The following is a 24,298-nucleotide window of genomic DNA, read 5'->3' as shown; positions in this document are numbered from 1 at the left end:
AAAGTACTTTTGTAAGACAAGCATTCATAATTTGTATATAAAAATATTCATTTTTTATCAGTAAAAGTTAAAATAAAGAATATGTATTGCATATTTAATATTTTCTTAAGATATTGTATATAAAAAGAGATATATATTTATAATATATTGTTAAACACATAATTCACAACTTCATTGATGGATTGCAGATTGCTTATAGTATAAAAACAAAATTATTAAAGAGATTTTTTTCTAAATTCTTTAATAATTCCTTCAGTTCCAATAAAATTCCATTATATCTTCAGATATAAAAAAAATTCCCTGAGAATTCTAGGTTGTCATATTTTACAGAGAGGACACCTTGTATAATTATATGAAACTTATTTATAAATTAAATAGGAATTTGCAATATACAACGATATTTAATAAATCCTGAAAAAAATGCAAATGTTATTGAAAAACAATATTTTATATATTTTATTGTTTAAGTGAATTAGAGACTGATACCTTTATATCTCATTTTGTTTTTTAAATTATCACTCTATTAAGTTTCTGAATTAACATATTTTGAATATAAACTTTATATGTCAAAATATTTTTTTACAAATTTTACTGAATATATTAATAATTTTATTGAATTAATATATTTATATTTATTTAATGTGTAAGAGTTAAGAAAATTAATTGCATTAGAATATTTATAAAATGAGGAAATACATTTGTTTTTTTAATTGAATTTTCAAGGAGATTGCATCCTAATTATTAATTTATGGATATGGACATATATTTATTTTGCAAAAATTTTGCAATTTATATTTTTCTCTTATATAAATAAGATAGAAAGTCTCCTTTATCATGTCGCTGAAATAGCGTCTATATTATTTGCATTTTGTACAATACTAAATTCAGCCTCATTTATATCATAATCATTCATTTTTCTTTCTAATATCCACCATTTGCCTAGAAATCCTACATCCACTATCCTTTCATGAAAGGTTACAAATCGTGGTTTTAGATAAGGGCAAACAGCCTTGTAAAATGAACAATCTTTGTCATAATTATCTATCCAGATCAGAGACAAGATACCCAAGTTTAATCTTCTGATGAGTCCTTCATTATAACATTGCTCCAACCATTTTATATGCTGAACTGAAACAGGATTGCGTATGGATTCTCCCACTAGTATTAATTTCATAGTACTTTCTATCAATTGTTCTCTGAATAGAGTTTCGTCTGGATTGAGTCGACTAAAATAAAAACAGCCTCCTAAAACTATATTATATAATTATTTTTGATATAAGCAGATTATTTTTAATTATACATATTTTGAAGTTATATTAATTATAAATTCGAGAAATACACAGAAAGAATAATACATACGTGTAGTATATATTGTGGCACGGACAGGACGTTCTCTGCAATCTTTAACTACATCAATTGCAACATCCTTATAATCTATATACAGACTGTGCCAATATTTCGCTGCAAAATGAAAAAAACTGTCGCATTACGTGAATACAATATAACATTTCATTCACTATTCTTATTTACCCAAGCGTTCGAGAAAAGTGCCTTTAACTCTTTCAGGAATTTCATAGTTTTTAATTTTATTGCCGATTTCATTAAATCTCGACGTAAACAATCCAAAAGCTGTTCTGAGTCGATGAGGAAGTTGAATTATTTGTTGAGAATTCATGATAAATTTATTTAGTAGAGCTTTCAAATACAACAATTAGTTGTACGAATTTAAATGTGTCGTCACGATACCATGTCGTCTCATTATTTAAAACATAATAGGTTATGTAATCCACGTTCAATTTAAAAATGCAATTTAGAGAAGCTTCGATGCAGTTGTCCCTAGTTTTAAATATCGCATTGACCCAATAAAAGAATTGGCTACCTGCTAGGGAATTTCCGTATCTGGAAAATGTTTCATCGCGGCATGTCTTGTATTTTTATTATCCACGGCCGTGTATAGTATCGATCAAAAGTTTTGAAAAAGTTTTACGTTCCGAAAAAGCGTTGGCGGCTGAGAAGAGGCGGATCCGCAGATCTGCCGGTTCTCGAATTTGGGACGAAAGTCGCTGTGCAAACATCTCTCGCAAAAAAATTGCCTATTAGCGGCACCGTCATCGTCAATTGTGCAATCATCATCATGTTTATTCAGATGCGATCTGTTTATCGCGCGCGGTTAGTCTCGCATGTCCCGTCAATGAAAAAGCCGAGTTCGTGATAGCGGTGGAAAAAGCAACGAGATCCATATCTTTTAGCTGTACCTCGTTACACTTTCTGTACTTGAAATGAAACATCTGTTCGAAATGAGATAGATGTATATTCGTGCTTTGTGATGACAGAAGGCGAAACGAGACTAACGAGAATGCAGCTGATACGGTCGGATCTATAAATATATACGCATGTTTTGAGGGAAGAAAAAAGAGGAAAGGAAATAATTTACAAAGTGGAATATATAGAAAGTGCAATTAGAAGGAACGAGTTCTCGGTGTACAGTCTGCTCCAGTTTGCTACTCACGGCAATAGGAGTATACAAGTAACAAACAATCCTTCGAAGTGCAGTAAAGCGCGCAAATGTCAGATGGCTCATGACGGCAGCAAGGCGAGAGTAGGAATGTGACGGAGCGCAATTTGGCGGCTTTTGAATTTTCTCAGCAGAAAAACTCAAGTCCGCGCAATACACTGAGAATCTTGAATTGTCCACGATGGAGGGCCATCAGGTACGTAAATCAGCATCCGGTGTATGAAAGTCGCATTGTTTCGAGTTCGATCAACTCGATTATATGACTCATTCTATTAGCAAGCGAAATAATTCTATTCTCATTGTCTCGAGCGAAAATTCTTTCGATGTTATATTCTTATTTGATTTTATATTTTTCTTTATTTTTACCTTTCCTTTTTCAGGTAAGAGCGCTATATGACTTCACGGGCGAGTCAGGAACGGCAGAATTGTCTATCACTGCTGGTGAGATTCTGACTGTCATACGAGACAATGTGGGAGATGGTTGGTGCGAGGGATTTAATCAGAGCGGGCAATCAGGCTTGTTTCCAGCGGCATACGTTCAAGTGGTTGAGCAACCTGCAATCTCTTCCAGTATGTCCAATATTTTTATTTACAAAGATTAAATATATTTATATTATATTGTTTTGTTTTTATTAACCATATGTTAACATAGTACAATTATGTATGATATATCTCTGATAAGAGAGAATCAGTGAGTAACAGATAAGTTACTTACCCATTTTTGAAAAATTATATGTTATTGTGTTGATACTGGTTTAAATATGGATGACGTACACAGATACTATGACATCATCCCAGCAAAGCTCTGGAGATTATTGGGATGATGACTGGGATGATGATTCTGAAGTTGGACAAACGCAGGCTTATGTTCCACCTACGCAGCAGCAGCAGCCACAAATTATACAACAGCCACAGCAGAATAGTGTCAGCGAATATGGTGATCAAGTATCAATGCATACTATACATTCTGTGATACCAGACAGGCCTATACCCAATGTACCAAAGAAAAATAACAAGTTTTCTACATTGATCAAGTCAGGAGAAGATAGCTTTTTGATGGGCACTAGAATAGTAACTGTGCCTGAGAGCGAAAAGATCTTTATAGAGGAGGACGAAGTCGGTCGATGTACGTGGGTGCCGACCGGGGAATCTTACAGTTGCGTCGTCACATCGCCCAAGAAGGAATCCAAGCTGAAAGGTCTCAAGAGTTTCATCGTCTACCAGCTAACTCCTACGGTAAAAGAAATTATTGTCTTTTTTCTTGTGTTTAGGATTTTAATATTTTCTCTCTCTAATATTAACATTTATTTGAATTGTAGTTCAACAATATACAAGTCTCGAGAAGATACAAGCACTTTGATTGGTTGCACGAGCGTTTAGAGGAAAAATATTGCTTCATTCCGATCCCACCTCTGCCCGACAAGCAGATATCCGGCCGCTACGAAAATGCATTTATCGAGCATCGACGTACTCAGCTGCAGGAGTTTGTCGATTATGTCTGTCGGCATCCTGTTCTGTCGCGTAGTCGTGTTTGGGAGCATTTTATCACGTGCACGGACGAAAAGCGATGGAAGGCGGGGAAACGGCAGGCGGAGAAGGACGAGCTGCTAGGCGTTAATTACTTCAACGCCATCCAATGCCCGGACACGCCGCTGGATATCATAAAAATGGAGATTCAGATGGATGCTTTCGGTAAATTTATCAGCACATTGGATCCGATAGTAAAGAATTTTATGGCAATGGCGGGCGATCAGGCGAGGAAACATCAAACACTGTACAAAAGAGAATTCCAAAAGATTGGCCAATCATTCACGTCGCTCGGTCATGCTCTGGAAGCGGACGATAACGGTCGCGGAAAGTTAACGAATGCATTAAAGGCTACCGGCGACGCTTACAACGATATTGGAAAACTGTACGACGATCAGCCCAAGTTCGATTGGGAGCCATTAGCTGACAAATTTCATATCTATCGCGGTATTATTAGCAATTTTCCAGATGTCATCAGCATTCATAAGGTATTTCGCGATGTCACAGTATAATTAATCAAAGTTTAATTTGAAGATTAATTATTGATGTGTCATTCTTCTATAGAGCGCTGTGCAAAAGCGAAAGGATTGCGATCGACTGGTTAGCGAGCATAAAATGGAACCGCAGCAATTACGCGAGCTTTCCCATCGAACTGACGTAATAGCCCGCGCGCTGATCGCCGAGGAAACGCATTTTCAAACGGAACGTGAGGTACATATAAATAAAGCTGTAAAGACACATCTCAGGGAACAAATCACCTTTTATCAAAAAATAGTCGACAAATTACAGGAAGCGTTAAATGCGTTCGAATAATACTCGAGTAATTGCAATCTGCCTAAATATAAAATTCAATCGCTCTAAAGCTGGCTGATGTCATCGCTAACAAACAAGTATTCTGATTACGATGATAAATATACCAAATGCACATAGTTTCACAGTGAGATATGTACATACATTAGATATATATATATATATATATATATATATATATATATATATATATATATATATATATATATATTAATTGCATCACAGGGCTGCGTTCGAAAACAGCACCTGTGTGCACACGAGCGTCATTCTATCTTTGTTATTTATTGAAAATTGAACAAAGGTAAGACGACACTGTACTCGGATGATGTTTTCGAACGTTCCAGCAATCGAATAACTGAACTAGATAATTGAAAAATTACTATACATAGCTGTCAAATATTTATAAAATAATCAAGTAATCATCATATATTTATCAATGGTTGGAATTGATATAGTTATCTATAATCATTGATATATTACACAAATTACAATAATATATTTCTTGATATTAATTTAAACTTGATATTAATTTAAATTAATTTGTATTCACTGCATCTCGAAATATAATAACAAAATTTTCATAAAACTTTTTTTAATTTAATTTAAAGTTTTCTTATGATGGAGCGTTATATCGTAGCGATATTATCATGTATATACAACTTGAATTTTATACAACCTATATCCGATTTTATTATAAATGTTGATCGCGAAGCATTGTGTATTGCAATATGAATTGTTATAAGTGTAATAATATTTTATAACTAGAAGCATTCATATCTATGCATGTTGTGTAATATTAAAAATTAATAATCATATCCATTGATCTTGCCTGGAAGAATTGGTAAATTGTCAAAATTTCTTAATATTCTATATTAGCATATGTTAAAATCTTCAAACAAAATAATCAAAATCAAAAACGTATAATCATACAAGTAATGCTTGAATAATATGAAAAGATTAGATTTGTTTAATGAGCAGCTAAATATAGAATTATGAAACTTTGGATTGTAAGATTTATAAGTATTTACTAAATGTGGATTATTTTCCTCAATAAAATATGAAATTTATTTATTCTATCATAATGAGGATTATATAAATCGTTTGGTGCATATATCATAAAGAGAGAAAAAAATAAATTATCTTTGATTAATATCTTTTTATGAAGTGTTCAAAAGGCAGTCGTATATGTAAGTCTAATAAAACACAATATTATTTGTATAATTGTGAAACATGAATTTATACACTTTTGGTATAAGAAGCATGCGTAATGCGATAGTGAAAAATAACAAAATATGCAAAATATGTTACATTCTCGTTATCGCATTTAAATAAGATGTACAAAGAACTTAATATTAAACATATAGGCACATATGTATATAAATCAACCTACCTATAGCTAGATTTGTATGCAGAAATTATTGTTTATTAACTGATGAACCGATAAATACAGAAAAAGTGCGTTTAATAATAATGGCATATTACTGCAATAAGGTCTACTCTCTGAAAAAAACATGGAGAATCTGGACTTCTCAAGGATCTTTTGTATATCAGAAAAAATCAAGCAAGTTTCATAAAATTTTATTGGGATTCAGGAAATTTTTTAAAAAAGTCCTTTCTTTGATAATTTCGCTTTCATATTGTAAACAGTCGGTGAGCCAAATAAATTATGTGTTTAAAATATATTATAAATATATATATATACATATATATATCTGTTTTTTTTTTATATTCCATATTTAATATTTTAACAAAATACTGAATGCAACACATATTCTTTATTATAACTTTTAGTGATGAAAATTTGTTATTAATTACCTTTATAAATTTAAAATTTAAAACTGAAAAAATTCTGTGTTTTCCTTTCGTTTGAGCGAAAAATATTAGAAAATATAGTAAAAAAAAAGTATTTTAGAAAACATCAAAAAATCTTTAAAATATTTTCTTTATCTGGAATTTTGAACAAAAATACCTGGAAGATCAAGAAATTTTTTTACAAGATTTGAGTAGCTATCCTGTGCAAGTAATTTGCCAAATCGATTCGTTTTATTTATCCTGCTTTGAATTTGTACGACGATTATAAATATAATCACAGTGCTAGAATTCACCTCATATTTGCCGGCAAATATTGCCAGCAATGTAATTTATACGCAATAATGTGTCTCGAAAAATTATCAAAATTATTAGGAGAATGCATTTCGGCAAGAAGTAAGCAAGAAATAAACTGAAATATATCAAACTAACTTAAAGAATTGGTCGTTTTTCTTTTTTTTTTGGAAAGGAAATTCTAATAAATCGCTATTGAGTCAAGAATTTTAAATATTTATTAGTTTTATCACATTCTCAATCAACTACCATATAAACAATGTTCATACCGTTTCCCATCATTGCCACGCCTTCTCTTCAATTCAATTCAATTAAATTTTATTAACAAAATATCTCTTGATGTATCACGAACTTATTACGCTTCTACTGTGATCTTTTTTTTTTAACCACGGTATATTATTTGTATATACAAATATATAGATCAAAAGAAATTCACAAAGATTTCGATCGTCATGGGAAGAATCATTGTGCTTGCCGATGACCCGAGTATAAGATGCGTGAAAGATTAAAGTCGTACAAAAACAACAGAAATAACAAACTAACTATTGTCCCAAGTCATTCGGTGGTGGAGATAGCGCGCGCGGAGACAGTCTTTCTAAAGTACTTCACGTGTATATTATATGTATGCGACATTTTTTTTTCTTCTAATTACATAAGCAACTCGCGTACAAAAAATAGCGCCCATCTTTGTGCAATCACATGATCACGCATAATCAACTAAATAAGTCACACAAATGTAGGATAAATCGTACATTAAATCGTGCGCCGCGTTCACTGTAATACTTTCTTATGTCTATTTCAAAATATGCATACGTCGATCCTTCGTAAGGCCAATCATGCTTTGAAGAAAAAAATCAATAATGAAGAATAAAATATTTTTAAATAATACACTTTGTGTAAATAATATTCATCAAAATAGGATTTTTCCTCTCTCTCTCTCTCTCTCTCTCTCTCTCTCTCTCTCGCATCCCATTTTACACGCTTTCTTTCAGATATAGGCCGCAATATATGTATGTAAAGACTGTATGCTATGTTAATAGTTAAGCTTCCGAAGCTCGCCGAGCCTGATAGGTATTGTGATATGCCGTTGACATCGCCAAATCGAGCATAATAACAAAGAGGTAATAAGCCCTGCGTGATCCAACATCACCGAAAAGACATCGCAAACACATTGGCACATTTTAAATTCTATTTTATATTTATTCTGATTATATTCTTCAACGCGCGACATCGAACCGCGAAAGCAAATCAACGCGCGAATTATCTCGATTATATTCATTACAGTATAGAGAGCTTTTTTTTTGTTTTCTTCTATACTTTATAACTTTTGTTTTGCGATAATGTGAAATGGGAAAGGGGAAGAGGGGAGGGAGGGAGTAATTGTCTCAACGGGAGGCGATTATTGAACTCGGTACATTTGCGTTTTCTAGCATAACAATCGCGAAAAGCCTTATACAATGAGAAAAATATAGGATAGGAAGATATTAGTACTCGATGTATCGCAACCGCGTTAACATTAGACAAGAATGCTCGCTTCCTAGATAAAGTTCGAAAAATTGTTTCGGTAATATAATACAAATGATATGCGCACAGATTATGTCAAAAGTCTTTGCCATGAATGAAGAGAAAACTTTTGACACCACATGTGGTACATCACGCTACTTCTATCGTTTCTTTTCTCGTTCTCACTCTATGCACACAGCAGTCAGATTGGCCTTAACAACTTTTTTTTTTTCTTTAGCTAGGACTGCATTAACAATTTATTTTCATCACTATTTAGGATCAGCTTATCTTTACATCACATTTACAGTATTCCTGCCGATATGTTTGTTCATATGTGTGTGGCACGGTATTCTGAATATACAAGCTAAAGCTCCGCTTTAAAGATCTCCTTTTTTTTAGAATTTTTATCGCAGAGCCGTCCCACAACGTGCGTGCCTATTAGCGTAAAACGAATGTTTTCTAGCGAATCTCTCTTATTAGATGACATGATGTTGATTATACGCGGAGCACTTTAGCATCGGGATCGAAAGAACACAGGTATACGTTCGAAGAGAACTATTACTGCAATATAATGATTACATTGATTAATATAAAATTTTAATTCTATCCCAATATACTGTATTAATGAGAAAAATACAAACAGCATGTCCACATACTCAATCAACAATCTTCGATCCTTTGCACATTTTACTCATACAAGAAATTGTGGAGCGCTGTACATACATATTTCTTACGCATTGATACACTTAAGCGCTTTAAATATAATCTACAAACTTCGATAGAAAAAAAAAATGATATCTCGCAACACAGATATTCGAACACGTTCTGTGATATAAGCACTTACTAAAGTCTCTACTAATGGCACGTATGGTAATGTACCATCATCATGTCATCCAAGGCACTTCAGAAGTCAATTTACACAATGAAAGACATCAATAATAGTTTTGTTGGATTAGTACACTTTGAAAAGCATATAATTAACAGTAATTTTATATATTGTTATATCGCTTGTTCATTGCACTGCCAGACAAATATTCTATAGTCGTAAAATAGAGAGTATCCATTATTAATGAACTTAGGGTTGTGATCAAGAACATGAAATTCGAGATGCGAGGTAAAAATACTTAAATTATTCAGGGCGCTATAATTGTTTCCTCGTAAAAACCAAAAAAAAGATAAGCTACATCCACAATGCTAAGATGTTTCAAATGTCTAATTGGACGAAATTCACTGCTAGAGAGCGATGTTCTCCAACGCATCCTCAAAGATAAGATCATAATCGAGATTCAGTACGCTTTCTTTTTTCTACAATTCTCTACGATTTTTCCTTACATCGAGAAGTGTCCGCCGTACGGACGGATGCCTATTATGTTATAATGCCAAGAGATTATATCGTATTATATCATAGTTTAATTCTGAGAAAAAGAGTGAATATACACTATAATAGAGTTACGTGTTCGATAAAGCGCAATTAGCATATTTTTTTTTTACATTGTTTGCTACTCAGATCTTCTTTTTTAACAAGAGCCACATGTTCCGAGTATTCTACTTTCATAACTATAAGTGTGAAACACGGAAATCGCTAATCGGTCTCTTTTTATTCATAGATATGTCTTGCAAAGGATACTTTAGCTTTGCGATTGAACAGCAATTTACATTACATGATATCCCAAATTATCAAACTCGACTATAATACCCATTGAAGCAACAATTTTGATAAATATGGGGCATCCAAAATGTGTATTTTGATTAAGATGTAATTTACAAGCTTCATGCTCAGTTCACTTTGCAGTAAAGGTTAATGGTATGAAACTCATCATCTCAAATTACAATTGTACTTTTTTATATCTTGCACAAAAGAGATTTTCACGACTACCAGTATTGATACGAATATGGTAAAATTATTATTATTACGAGAACTTATATTTTTACTAACGTTGCAAGTGAAAATAATGAAAATGCAATAAACAGATAAAAAATCAGATCATTTAAATAACATTCTCTTTCGTCTCTTCGAATAATAAACAGAGTTGTATGTAGTGGGAGATGACACTAGTGCCCAGACACGCTGTAGCAATCATCAATCCGTGGCACTGACATATCTGTATATGTAGGTCATTTACATACTTCTTCAGCTCGACAAATAATATTTGTGGACTTGAAAAAATATGCGAGGTGGCTGAATCAGGAAGCGAAACCGTTTTTCGCTTTCCGGACAACTGTTCTTACTACTAAACTATTCAGATCTCCATCTTATGCCACTTTCAATACAATGATAAAGTATATGACTCCAGAGCAATGTTGGAATCTCGCTCAATGGATGCAATGTCAACTGTCAGGGAGAAATTCGCGCTACAGCGTGAGAGAAGATGATCTTAATCTCTCTTCAATTTCTCTCACAATCATAAAATAAAACAGGCGTAAAAATTGTTAGCTCCTATACAGTATAACAGTTCATATGTATATGTATATGTATATATATATATATGTGTGTGTGTGTGTGTGTGTGTGTGTGTGTGTGTGTGTGTGTGGTGTGTGTGTGTGTGTGTGTGGCACGAGTTTCAATTATTAAAAATAATATTACTATTTTGTCTTTACATGAATGTGTACTTTTTTCATTACAAAAAACAATTTTCGTTCACAAGACATATATATATATGCCATATTTATAAATTTTAAATCGTCACACAAATTGTAGCAGAGTAAAGTAACAAAATAACATAACATGTTTTTACATGTAGGAAATAATTATACAATCGTGACAGTATCTTTACAGAACTGCTTCTCATATCTCTTAAAATCAGGCATGCAAGATAATCTGTGAGTTTCAACATGTATTTGTGCATTATGTACACCTTATGTATCCTATAGAAATAGAAGTGTCACATAGTGCGATATATTAATATATTAGCAGAATAATGTACATATACATATTTAAGTGTCAAACTAGCTCAATGAATCCTATTCATAGATTACAGCAGATCCTATGTGTTAATCCTATGTAATATCATTATATATATGAAGAGTAGAAGAGAGAGAAAAGTAATATATGTATATATATATAAGTGCATGTGTAGGATACGTATTGTATAGAATAGTATATTGTACAAGTGTTTGCTATGCAAGCATTTATATAAGTAAGGACATGTCTCAATTATATTTAAAATATATATATATATATATATATATATATATATATATATATATAGAAATAAAATCTGTTAATAAAAAAAGAAAAAAGAGAGAGAGAAGGAAATAGATATCAGGCTATGTTTCTGTGCACTAAGCGACCTCTCGATATATCGTCTGCATTTTTTGGATAATAGGTTTTCGCGGATCACCCAGAAGAAGTAAACTATGACCTCTGTGTAAATATATAACAAATCATTCTCTATCATTCTCTGAGATGTATATTATAGAGTGAGTGAGAATCGAATTACATAGGAACCGTAGTGGAATTTCTCATATTCATCCGTGATCTAATAGTACAAGGTCTCTATGTTGCACAGAATTGTATCAAACAGCCGCGCTACTTATTACACCAAATTTTTTATAAAATATAAAAACTTGTCGTTGTACTGTTCGCATAATGTATATATTTATATATAACGTTACATTATATAATAGAGCGGACTTGATTTAACAAAGTGATTGCGGACATAATCGCGGCACGCAATCTTCAAGTCTTGTATCTTTAGAGAGATGCGACCGTCTTTTATCTATCAGATCGACGCGAAACGTATACTGTAAATTGCTACACGACCTATTGCTTATACGTGTGTAACACAAGAAACATCATAAATCATAAGAATAAAGCCTAAGCAAAAGTAACTGCCGTAGAAGAAGATACGAGAGTCGTATCGCATGGGACCTCCAAAGCGAATTGTGATTTATTCCTTTCGATGTCAATTGTGTCTCTTAATTTGTGTGTGCGTGTGTGTATGTGTATGTGTGTTACCAATGCGAAGCACAAATTGGCTTTATAATTTATCTCCGTCATTCCTGTACTTGAAAGCGACATCACGTGATGCGACTCGATTGATCCCGTCTTTCATATGCACATGACTTTACCTGGATTCAATTCTTCTTATGCTTCTGTTGCTTCCTAAGTTGCGGCACATTGTCCCGAACAGTTCCAAAATAGAATGGGTAGAAAGAGAGAGCGGTGTGTCGTATGCTGCCCCACAGCTTGAAGCGTTTGTTGCATATGTATATAAGCGTCGGCGGCGAACGATCGGCGGGAGTAATCGGAATGGCATAAGAAGTGAGATTCGTAAACGTCAGCAGACTTGATGACAAGTCGAGTGATGTACTCTGCTTCAGTTGCTGAGATGGCTCGAGGGTAACGACCCTAACTTCCCCGTGTGTTGGTTGTAATTGATTTGCGATTGCTCTCGATATTGCACGGGGTTGTCGCCAGAGGAACCTATGCCCTCTTGCACCTGCTGCTGCTGCTGTTGTTGTTGCTGACCGCTGTTTAGTGCCAGCCGTTGCATTTGCCGTACGACCGTGGCCGCGTAATATGCTTGCTGTAATCATAACACAAAAAAAGACAATTTTATGACGAGCAAAGGTAGGCGTACGATTAATTATGCGCTGATCGGCAATACCAACCTTCCACCTCGTTTTGGCAAAGTTCTTTTTAAGTTGTTCCGATACGGTACCGTGAATGTTCTTATTGCTAGCCGCGTTGCCGGAAATCCTGGAAATATCAAAATGATGCAATTATGTTATGTATTAAATTAAATTACACTATTCTTATTTGTGTAATTTTGAACTACTAAAAATATATTAAAGTTTCTTTACATATTTACTGTTACATATTTGCGAAGTAATGACAAGAGAGATGTTAATTACAGATATTAAAAAATTCACCAATGTATATAAATATGTAATATATATAATAAATATTGTAATATTATGTAATAAATATTGTACATGTAATGAATATTGTACATGTAATAAATATTATAAAATATATACAAATATGAATCCTTTCAATAATTTTTATTACTACATATCAATAAAAATCCTTACCAAGGATGTGCAAGGGCCTGTTTGCAGCTATAACGCTCCTCGACATTGACGCACATCAGCTTTCGAATGAAATCCTTCGCGGAATCACTGATGTCGTCCCAATATGGTGAATCGAATTCAAATTCACCTACAACAATCTGGTTAGCTCTTTGCTATAGAGAGTATATAATTTACTTATGATTATATCAATACACTTGCATCCTCTAATATTTATTGATTGATATTCGCAAAAAATAATATTATAATGAATGCGCGTGCCTCAAAATCGGAGTGCTTTTCACTCCTATTAATTTTAGATCGCGAAACGTATTCCTTATTTATTACGAGATACCAGCAGAATATCTAGAAGATATTTTTTAGAAATGCAAAGTGCAGTATTAATTGTACTATACTGTGTGTGCGTACGCTTGTCGATAAAAATAAAGCAGTTAGATCTCTGTGGTACCCAGACAAAGCTTATTCTATTACCTTTCAGAATTTGCGCGAATAGATTGGCATCGTTCTCGTCATAGAATGGAGGATAGCCACATAGGAGGATGTACGAGATGACACCTATACTCCAAACATCCACCGCTTTGCCATACGGCTTCTGCGCCAGAACCTCGGGTGCTGCGAATTATCGAGACAGCGTTTGATCATCGACGCTTGAAATCTCTTTCTCTCTCTTGTTTTTGTTTTCTCTTTAGCGTTGTTAAAAACTCACCGACGTATCCCGGTGTGCCGCATGCGGTCGCCATAATTCCGGAATCTTCCATCTTCGATAGGCCGAAATCACTGATCATAATTTTACTATCCTCATCCGAGCTATAATACAGAAGATTCTCGGGCTTGAGATCTCTGTGAACGACACCCTGTTCGTGCATGTAGTCGACCGCCTCGAGCACCTGTCTTATTAAGCCGGACGCATCTTTTTCCGTGTACGAACCTTTTTCGACTATTCTGTCAAACAACTCTCCACCAGTAACCCTACGATATAATTTGCAATATGTATCTTCAATATTTCGAATGCTAAATCTAATCTTCCATATCGCGTCGAAGAATGATATAAATGCATGTTACTTACAACTCCATAACTAGATAGACCTTGTGTTTGTCCTCAAATGTCTCCAGTAATTGAACGATATTGGGATGAGTTAACCTGCGAACAACATCTAATGTTTTTTTTATTCTAATTTAAAGCATTATAAAATAAAAATTGATTTAATGCTTTTTTTTCATATATCGTGTATTATTTAATTATATTGGTAATTTTCATTTTATGATTATATAAGCAAACTTCGCTATACATTATTTACTCTCTACACACGTTTCTCTCTCGAAAAGATAAGAACAAATTCACGAAGTTAATCAGAGAACAAACATTTATCTTACAAGAGTCGATGCTCGAAAGATAATGATAAGGATCAAGAGATTTAATAGTAAGAATCGCAATCGCTTAATCATCCCAGAAATTTCAATCGGAAGAGTAAGACCAGTGTCCTCTGATAAGTATTATCAAATATCAAAATTTTTTTCTAAGATACAGATATAAAACTATGTACATTGTTATTTTTAAAAATTTATAAAAAAACGTGTGATATATATAATTTTCTGATTTTAATATAATTGTTATTCCAATTTGTTATTTTTTTAATTCTTTTACTTACAATTAATCATCTGTTGATACTTATAATTAATCATCTTAAGCTCGCAAAATAACAAAATAATAATAAATTGGTAAATAACATTAAACAACGATGCAATATATATATATATATATATATATATATATATATATATATTATAATAATAATAACTACGTAATATATTAATAAAAAAACATGTGTCAATATTTAGCTAAAGTTAAATTGTAGATTAGGCATACACAGATTATTAATTAAATACAGACAATCACACATCTACGAGAGAAAAAATTACTATTTACAAAAGTATTGCTTAGTAGCAAAGCAATATCTACGAAATATGTACAAGAATCCGAAAAAAATAATAAAAAGAATTATCTGTATTAATTATCGCAATATATTATCAATATATGTGCTTATAAAAGAACATCGAAAATAGCAAAAAATCAGCATCTATTAATATTCACTAAAATGTACAAAAATAAGAAAAATATCTCTTTTTCGAATCGCTATTTTTCCATAACAGCTTTCGTCGCAGCAGTAACCTTCACGCAACTTGGTTTATTTTACATTATTTTTTCGTCAAGAATATACTTGCTTCATTATCTTGTACATATTTCACGTTACACTACCTTGTGAAAGACAACGTGTTCATTAAATGGCTAGCTCTCGTTAAAAGCAGCATTTTTTACAACGTAATCGATCAAATCTGTTGCATTTCAAGCCACTAAAAACACTAGAACAACATCATCGTGTGATCGTATGATTCAACGCATAAGTATGTGCAAATTTTTTTTTTTTTTCACGAATAGAATATGTATAAACGTGAAGTATTTATGTGTTATTATGTAAGGTTTTTCTTCCATCGTAAAACGCGGCATTTTATCTATCGTGATCTACATATTGCGATCTACGGCTTTCATACTCGATTTTATCAATATTATATCTATGTGCAAAAATTAAGCATTTTTATAAATTACAACAATATCATTTATGATAGAGATACGATGTAGTGATAAGCAGATAGCAATAAGGACGTAGTAATGTATAACACATATTTTAAGTGTCTAATATAAAAAAACTTATATAATCACGATAAACTTCCGCAATTACCTTTTTATAATTCTACATATCAAAACTGACGAATAAAAATTTTTATACATAATATCTGACCAAAGAAGGTAGAAAAACAAACATGATACGTTTTTAAGAGAAGAATATAATATTCCGCAATTCTGGTCACATTCTTCTTTCTCCAATAAGACTGAAAAAAATAAATCTACTTTCTCTATGTCCATCTTCATTGATTGATATAATTATAATGACATATTGAAATAAAAGAAACAGTAAAAAAAATTAAAAATATTTCAAAGTAATAAGAATTGAGTAATTTTTCTGGAAAATAAAAATTAATAACAAATATTTTTCATAGAGTAAACTCAAAGACGTAGAAAAACATATACATATAGTTTAACATATAAAATAAAACATCTAAATAAATACAAGTATGTCACATTTCTTCCTAATTTGTTCTGCGTATTATTAATCACCAGACAAAAATTATTATATATTATTTTATAGAAACAATGAAACGCATGAATCGATCGATATTTACAAAACGTGATATGATATGATTGTCTGTTTGCTGCAATCAGAAACTACGTTTTTGTTTGCCATATATACGTTACATTATTTCTTTAAGAAGAAACGTGTTTGACATATAAAATAACACAGTTTTGGATTCAAATTTAGAAGAAAGATAGCAGCATACATTCATAAATCTTTATGTATTATCAAATCTTTTTCTAAATATTATAAATATTTATTGTAAAATGTTATAGAATCTAGAAACACAAGAAATTTTTAAAAGCATAATTAAAATAAATTTTAAATACATTCTTTATGTATGCGTGTGATATAAATGTTCCCTATAAATCGTCGGAAGTATTAATAATATCTCGATATCGTTGTCAATACGCGTTGTCGTTTCATTTTGAATGATTTTATCGAAATACATAGATACTCCAAGATAATTACATATATTGATTGTTATCGCACAAAATCGGCTTCCATTCTGCGATTAGAGAAATATTATCTAATATATCTAACGGCTGTCGTCGAGAGTTTATTGTCAAATTTATATCATGTGTTTTTACTAAAAAAAAGAGTGTCCATTTTATGATTTAATTAAAAGCTTACGAAAAAAATTGTATGTACGATAAAAAACATTCTTTTGCACGTCCCAAATTTTTCCGGATAATTTTACAAGAAAAGAAGGATATAGTTGTCACACAAAATATTTTATACGATATCCCAATGAAAACATTTTGAGAGAAGGAGAGAGAGAGAGAGAGAGAGAGAGAGAGAGAGAGATAGAGAGAGAGAGAGAGAGAGACACTCTTTAGAGTAATGTTTTTTCTGTTTCGTGTAAAATAATCCGCCAAAGACGAAAGATGGGGTGTGCAAATACATATATGTATTATATATTGATTTTTTTACTATATACCCACTGTAGTTTCTCGTTTAGCGAAAGGTGTGGCAAGTACCAAGGATAGCCAAAACTGTGTTGAACGCTACGTAGTGACGAACGTGCACAGATCGTGCATCTTCGTGTATTTATAACTATTACGATTTGAATTGTAAAAATGTATGGCATATCGTCGAAAATGATACAAAAGAATACTGAGAGAGAGCGGTACAGGTAGTTGGTGCCCGTGCTCTCTGGGGCCCCACACTTACCATCTCTTTTCGCCACTACTATCCGACCTGAGCGATCCGCCACCACTCTGTGGTGTCGCACTTTCACTGAACCTACGAAGTATAATAAAAAAATACCATACACAATTACGTAATTATATATTAATGTAAATAGCGAGAGCAGAGTTGATTGCACTTACTCGCGTGCCAAGTTTGTTCAAATTTTTCTGACTCTTTATTCTTTATCGCATTGATAAATATCGCAGATTTTTCCCAGTTCGATGGCATAAAAAATGGATTTGTATAACATATCGATATTGTAATATTGATTACAAATACAGGTGCAATAAAGTTACCCTCTCGTTCCTTGTGAAAGGTAAATACGTGATAAGCGGATTATGAAAATAGATATATATTCGACACAAAGAGTATGTTAAACCAATGTTATTAAAATTCCATATATGCATGCAGTGTCTTTTTCGGTAAAAATTTAGAATACAAAACTCAGTTCCATATTTACTTATATATTGATTGGATCTAAATTAATATTTTTTAATTATAATATTTTTTATATTATTTAAGTAAAAATATCAACTTTATCCTTAATATATTTTTTGCAGTTTCGTCATGTTGATGGTTTCAGTAACGTATGTATGTGTGTGTATGTGTATTGTAACACCTTCTGCAGTGCTGATCGATAAATGATAATTTCATGATTCAACGGAATTCTCGAGATCTTTTTTTTATAATTTTTTTCTAATCGCTTTTGCGTGATTTATTTTAGTCTTGTTGTGTTAATCACATTATAACACAGAGTAGAATGATAAAAGAGAAAGATAATCCAATGCTGATAAAAACATCGAAAAGTACCATCTCAACACACAGCTATATTAGTTGTATCAAAGAAGACATTGTCAAAAATACATGTATCCACGTGATAAAAGACATTATGATAGAGGACTTTCGAGTATGTGTTATAGAATATGCTTAACAGAATATCGAGACAATATATAGCTTACGAGAGGCACATTATTTGCATACAACATTAAGGATAACAAGAGGACAGACGACAGCCATCAGAGCTTGCTGCAAATGCCACATCACAGCGCTTTTCTCGAAAAAAATTGTCTGATATGTTATATTGTGAGCTGGATTATATAATATCATATATAATGTATATATGTAGCCATAATAATATTGTATATGTGAAAAAGCATAATAAGATTCATAGCTAATAGATTAATGTTAGTTACTCCCATGTGATTCATGTATATCGTGATTAGACAGATATGGAGAACAATTTATGATTCTCAAAATAACTTTAAAAAGCAAAAATCGAAAAATTTTTCCAAACGATACTTTTATACAGCAACGCCAGATGTATATAAATTTATCTGATGTACGCTAGAAAGCTATGGGGAAGGATATGAGATACTCGAATAATATAATTTTGACAGATGAAGCGTTTGTTATATAAAGGGAAGCATGCGTATAACTATATCGAGATCGAGTCGAATGATAATAGAACTGGTGTACTTAAATCAGCCAATTATCAATTTTCCGAATGCCTAAGTATAATAAGGAGCAACTATAAACCAAACAATTACATTACTAGTAAAAGTTCTGTATCTACTGTATGTCCAGCTCTCGGAATTACTCTGCTTCCTACCTTCGCAGGACTTTGATTTCGTTCTCTAATGAATCCTCCTTTCCCTTTAGCGCCTTCTTGTCGATTATCTTCACGGCAAACATTTGACCAGGCTTCTCTTTACTTTCCGCTAGTCTCACTTCGGAAAACGCACCCCTAAACAAAGGAAAATAAAAAGAAATATATTTAGACATCGAAAGGAAAATTTATCTTTAATTAGAGACTATATGTGTATGTGACGTTTTTTTAGGCATGTCATTATTCATGCAATTATATAAACTAACGTTTTTTTTAATCTATAGATCAATTTATAATTGCATTATTAATTAATAATGCAAATTATTACCAGTTAAAATTGGTTATAAACCAGACTTTGAACACAATAATATGCTGCAAACAATTAACTTTTTAATTATCATATGAAAAACGATAACAGATGCATCTTGAGACACATATAGAATGCATAAAAAAAGATGCATGTTATCTAAGTTCTCTTGTAAGTAACAGGAGGTCTTTTATTCTCTAAAATTTACGTTTTATTTTCCAGATCCTCTTATAACATTGATATCTACAAATAGACATGAAAAAAGTATGAGAAAAACAGCAAAATATTATATAATTTTAATTAAGACAAATCGTATACATAACAAAAATTTTTGGGAGAAAAAATACGATCTCTACAAATAGGTAAAACTTTTTCTCGAGTTTTTATAAAAGATATATCATTACATAGTCAAAGGAAGTCAAAAACTATAAATGTATATTCAACGATTCTTGACTTATATATATATATATATATATATATATGTTATTTAAGGATTCCTAATTAAACGGGAACGCACATTCGATTTTATAAACAAGCTAATTTATTCATATATCTGTTTACGGAAGTTGTAAACACATTTTATATTTTATGCAGAGTCGCATTAAAATGTGTTTGATGCGTTCTGCGTTACTTAAATATTCATTATATATTCATTTCATTATATTGCAATACATCGACAATCTGTTATATAAACGGCACAATAATTCATTGACAAATAGTTGACTGATACAGTTATTTATAGATATATATATATATGCCAAGGATTTGCGCTCTAAACTTTTTTTTCAAAAGACATATATCGATAACGCGTACATACGAAACGATTAAGAGAAATATTGATGACGGACATTGAGTGCATTTTTTTTTCTGATTGATCCAGTCAACAATCAACAAGTTTAATTCGGATTTCGCAAGAGCTTCGCAACAAAAAGAAAGAAACTACATTTAATTTTTCAGCATGACATAAAACATAAAAGATAAAGACCAAATGTTAAAATTATAGAAATACATAAACATCATAAAAATATGTAATAATAACGATGCAATAGAGATAGAAATCTTCATCTTGCATTTATGAGAACTGAAAAGTTTTCATAAATTTGATGTCGCGCAATATATGTGTGTGTGTGTGTGTGTGTGTGTGTGTGTGTGTGTGTGTGTGTGTGTGTGTGTGTGTGTGTGTGTGTGTGTGTGGCATTGGATCCAACTACCGGTTGAAGACATCGATTTAAGAGAGTAATTTCGCAAAGTGTTATTACAAGAATGCATATACATATTTTAATTCGACTTTAATCTACACCGACGTGACATCGAAAGACATCTTTTACGCGTAAAGAAAAAAAAAACGCGCTTCTTCGTACGCGAAGAATTCCGGAAAGCAATCCATCGCGAAAGAAAGTTACATCACATTAATGTCGGCGAGACGAGAAAAGAAAGATTAAATCGCGGACCCGCTTCCATTTTATGCAATCCACTTAGCACGCGACGCCTCGTCGTTTGTACGTAAATGAAAGAAACTGGAAGCTGGAAGCTGTATACGCTCCGAAGAAGTCCACGGAGAAAAGACGTGTCCCTATATACAGGGTGAGACAATAAAAAAAAAAACAGGTCATCTGAATAATTTGTACAATAAATTATATGTTGTAGGAAAAATTGTTACCGGGAAATCGACTTATATAAACAAATTATGGTGGTTCGATTTAAGAAAAAATTAGGTTGACCTTCAAGTCTCTGAAACACCTGCACCTTATAAAAAAAATTGATGTAATGACCCTCTTGAAATTATGCAACTTTTATATGTAACAATTCTTCAATGAAACATAATTTACAAGTCATTCAGATGGCTGTTTTAATTATCTCACCCTGTATGTAAAGCATTCAAAAGTCGCTCGGGATATTTTCTCGATCATCGGTTCTTCGATCGATTCGAGATCAATTTTTCCTCATCGAGAATATATCGAGGCGGATTATTTACAATGAGTATCTGATTTTCAACGTTATATAATTTTTTGTGTAATTAAGCATTAAATAAAAATCATCTCTGTCAAACGACAAACCGTATTAATTATGAAATAAAATTCTCTCAATTATTCGCTTTTTTGATGTTTAAAGTCGCGAAAAACGCTTCAGTTTAAATCGTTTTTTTAACTGAAAAATATTAGAAAAGAGAGTGAGAGAGAGAGAGAGAGAGAGAAATTTGACCCATTTTTTATTTAGAAAAAAATGTATTCCGAATTGATCGAAAAAGCTGTGGTTAAAAGAAGTAGCGCGGTAGTTCGAGGACATTCCGTATTCATACGAATTTCGTTGGATTTAGTGGGAATAGGAGATCATCCTGGAGGATAGCGCGGGATGCATACTAATATCGCGTTCCTACAAATGAAAGGGATAACCGATATGAGATATATATGCGCGAGAGAGAGAGAGAGAGAGAGAGAGAGAGAGAGAGAACAATATCGCTTCATTTCGCGCGCGTGAATTTTAAATAATACTGATCCGCCGAATATTTTTGCGACTTTATATTTCGCAAACGACAACATCTCCATCATTTTTTTCTCACGCGATTTATTTCGATATGAACAACAATTTTTCCCCGATTATATCATCCTTTGCTTAACGTCATACGAATTTTAATATTCCAACATTCTCCGGCCTTCTCGATCACGATTACGTAACCGTAATCATAGGCAATCTGTTATACGCGAATTGAGGAGAGATGTCACACATATGTGACGCGTGGCAGCGAAAGTGTTAAGAGCTAACGCTTAATCGATCTTGCACAGAACATATAACGCGCGCTCCGATTTTACATCACACATCGTTACGCTTACATTTATCATTTAACGTAATATCGTGTCATGTATAATACAACAGTATTACAATGTAATATCGTTTTAAATATAATGTTGATTCGTAATATTATAAAATAAAAAAAATCAGAGTTGATCCTCAGAAAGAGTTCATCGTAAAAACTGATATATAAAATATCAGAGAACAGCGTTTATCTGTCTGGAAAATGCAAACATTTAGAGATGAAGAGAAAATCGCAATTTTCCACTATTTGCATATCTCTCCCGAATGTAAACAGACTCCCCGTATAAATAATCGCGTATTTTCCGGAGTGCTGCGTATCGAGATATTCATCAGTCATTACCTCTCTTTAATCTGTGACGATAAAATGTTTAAGCGGCGATTAAGCCGGAAATTGGATATCCGTTAAAGCGCTATATCAAATTAATCGAAAAAGATCATGTTTTATCCACCGTGGCATTTAATCCGTTAAATTCCTTCGGTAATCGTCAAGTGTGCGTGTGTGCGTGTGCGCGCGCGTGCGTGTGTGTGTGTGTGTGTGTATGTGTGCATCCCGGTTCTGATAATTACTCCGATGATTGAATTTCCGCTAATATAAGAACAAGAGAGAAACATGTGTGTGCGTATACGTTACGGAGAAGTGTCTACTTCAATTCTACGCTGTGATAATCGGATTGACGAGGAATGATACACTTACGTGCCCAATAAATCCGTCAGGATGTATTTGTCCTCGACGGAGGGCGATCTGTCATCCTTCCCATCCTTCTTGACCTTTTTGTTCGAGTCCTTCTTGCCGAAAAGCGGCATCTTGTCCCACGTAAATTCGCGCGAGCCGCGCGTATGTTATATACGAAACAACGTATCTACACGCGTAGCGTATCCGTCACATAAACGGTAACACACTGTGTATGTATCGCTTCCCGCGAAGATATCTCTTGGTATGCGACGGATCGGCGTGTCAACTCGAATAGTTCACGACGAATTACGGAAAAGTCCGCGGACTCGAAAAGTCAGCGTACCGATCCTCGAGAGGGATCGAGAAGACTTCCCTGATCGTCGTCCTTCGGCGCACTGGGAAGACACCAGAGGAGGCATCAGACGCGTCGTTGGCAGATCGTCATGTTCTCCCGACAACTCCGCAGGAGCAATCGTGAACCCGCGACCTTTCGGACCGCCAGCGATAGCCTGGCCGTTCTCTCTCTCTCTTTCTCTCTCCCTCTTCGCGAGCCCGCGAATCGTGTATCCCCTCGTACCTTCTTTCTCTCTCACTCGCGTCTCGCGTACGTAACGCCGACTATTCCGCTTCTTTCGCTATCGTTTGCTACCACCACTACTCGCGCGGAGTCGTGCACGCGTCTTCGTATCGGGCTCAGGGTCGCGGCCTCGCTAGATAGCTCGCGGTTCTTTGCCACCAGACGCTACTTTATCGCGCTGCCGTGACGTCGTCGCTCCTCGTCGCTCTTGGCGATACGCGTTCGCGCCCGTGCCCGTGCCAGCCCTGGGTCATAATGTCAGCAGCGCACCCGTAGCACTGCAACGATGACGGTATATACACCCGATCGGACTGGACTGGATGAACGAGACTGACAGCTCGATGACAGCGCACATCAAAAGTCGCGAGCGTGCGTTCGGTAATTCGCCAGCGTCCTTGCGTTTGACGTTGTCGTTATCAATGTTGCCAATCGAGTAATACAATACTA

The 24,298-nt window shown here is 33.4% G+C and overlaps 3 protein-coding genes across 6 annotated transcripts in view; 1 reads left to right on the top strand and 2 right to left on the bottom strand.

The window, feature by feature from the left end:
- Positions 1 to 828: 828 nt before the first annotated feature.
- LOC126852441 (mitochondrial import inner membrane translocase subunit Tim29) lies at positions 829 to 1,785 on the bottom strand. The gene is made up of 3 exons (XM_050597281.1): positions 1,531 to 1,785; positions 1,360 to 1,461; positions 829 to 1,251 (listed from the first exon to the last, which is right to left on the bottom strand). The coding sequence occupies exons 1-3, from the start codon at positions 1,673 to 1,675 to the stop codon at positions 833 to 835; spliced, it is 666 nt and encodes a 221-aa protein (XP_050453238.1). The 5' UTR covers positions 1,676 to 1,785; the 3' UTR covers positions 829 to 832.
- Positions 1,786 to 1,993: 208 nt separating this feature from the next.
- On the top strand, positions 1,994 to 5,022 carry LOC126852274 (sorting nexin lst-4). Its single transcript, XM_050596915.1, has 5 exons — positions 1,994 to 2,711; positions 2,896 to 3,085; positions 3,294 to 3,751; positions 3,835 to 4,530; positions 4,607 to 5,022. The coding sequence occupies exons 1-5, from the start codon at positions 2,697 to 2,699 to the stop codon at positions 4,853 to 4,855; spliced, it is 1,608 nt and encodes a 535-aa protein (XP_050452872.1). The 5' UTR covers positions 1,994 to 2,696; the 3' UTR covers positions 4,856 to 5,022.
- A 2,086-nt stretch (positions 5,023 to 7,108) lies between these two features.
- LOC126852344 (calcium/calmodulin-dependent protein kinase type 1-like) overlaps positions 7,109 to 24,298 on the bottom strand; it is a 54,439-nt gene continuing 37,249 nt past the window's right edge. Inside the window, exons 1-9 of one of the 4 annotated variants that reach the window (XM_050597065.1) lie at positions 23,296 to 24,049; positions 19,484 to 19,618; positions 17,857 to 17,928; positions 14,559 to 14,633; positions 14,199 to 14,461; positions 13,964 to 14,104; positions 13,496 to 13,622; positions 13,073 to 13,160; positions 7,109 to 12,987 (exon numbers count right to left, since the gene is read on the bottom strand). In XM_050597065.1, coding sequence (XP_050453022.1) covers positions 12,778 to 12,987; positions 13,073 to 13,160; positions 13,496 to 13,622; positions 13,964 to 14,104; positions 14,199 to 14,461; positions 14,559 to 14,633; positions 17,857 to 17,928; positions 19,484 to 19,618; positions 23,296 to 23,405 — 1,221 coding nt within the window. In that variant the 5' untranslated portion in view covers positions 23,406 to 24,049 and the 3' untranslated portion in view covers positions 7,109 to 12,777. Of the gene's footprint in view, positions 12,988 to 13,072; positions 13,161 to 13,495; positions 13,623 to 13,963; positions 14,105 to 14,198; positions 14,462 to 14,558; positions 14,634 to 17,856; positions 17,929 to 19,483; positions 19,619 to 23,295; positions 24,053 to 24,298 lie in introns of those variants that run through there. The other 3 variants (XM_050597084.1, XM_050597074.1, XM_050597093.1) reach the window with 3 other exon arrangements.

This window comes from Cataglyphis hispanica, chromosome 1, assembly GCF_021464435.1.
Source record: "Cataglyphis hispanica isolate Lineage 1 chromosome 1, ULB_Chis1_1.0, whole genome shotgun sequence".
Lineage (NCBI taxonomy): Eukaryota > Metazoa > Arthropoda > Insecta > Hymenoptera > Formicidae > Cataglyphis > Cataglyphis hispanica.
This window is presented reverse-complemented; position numbering and strand designations above follow the sequence as displayed.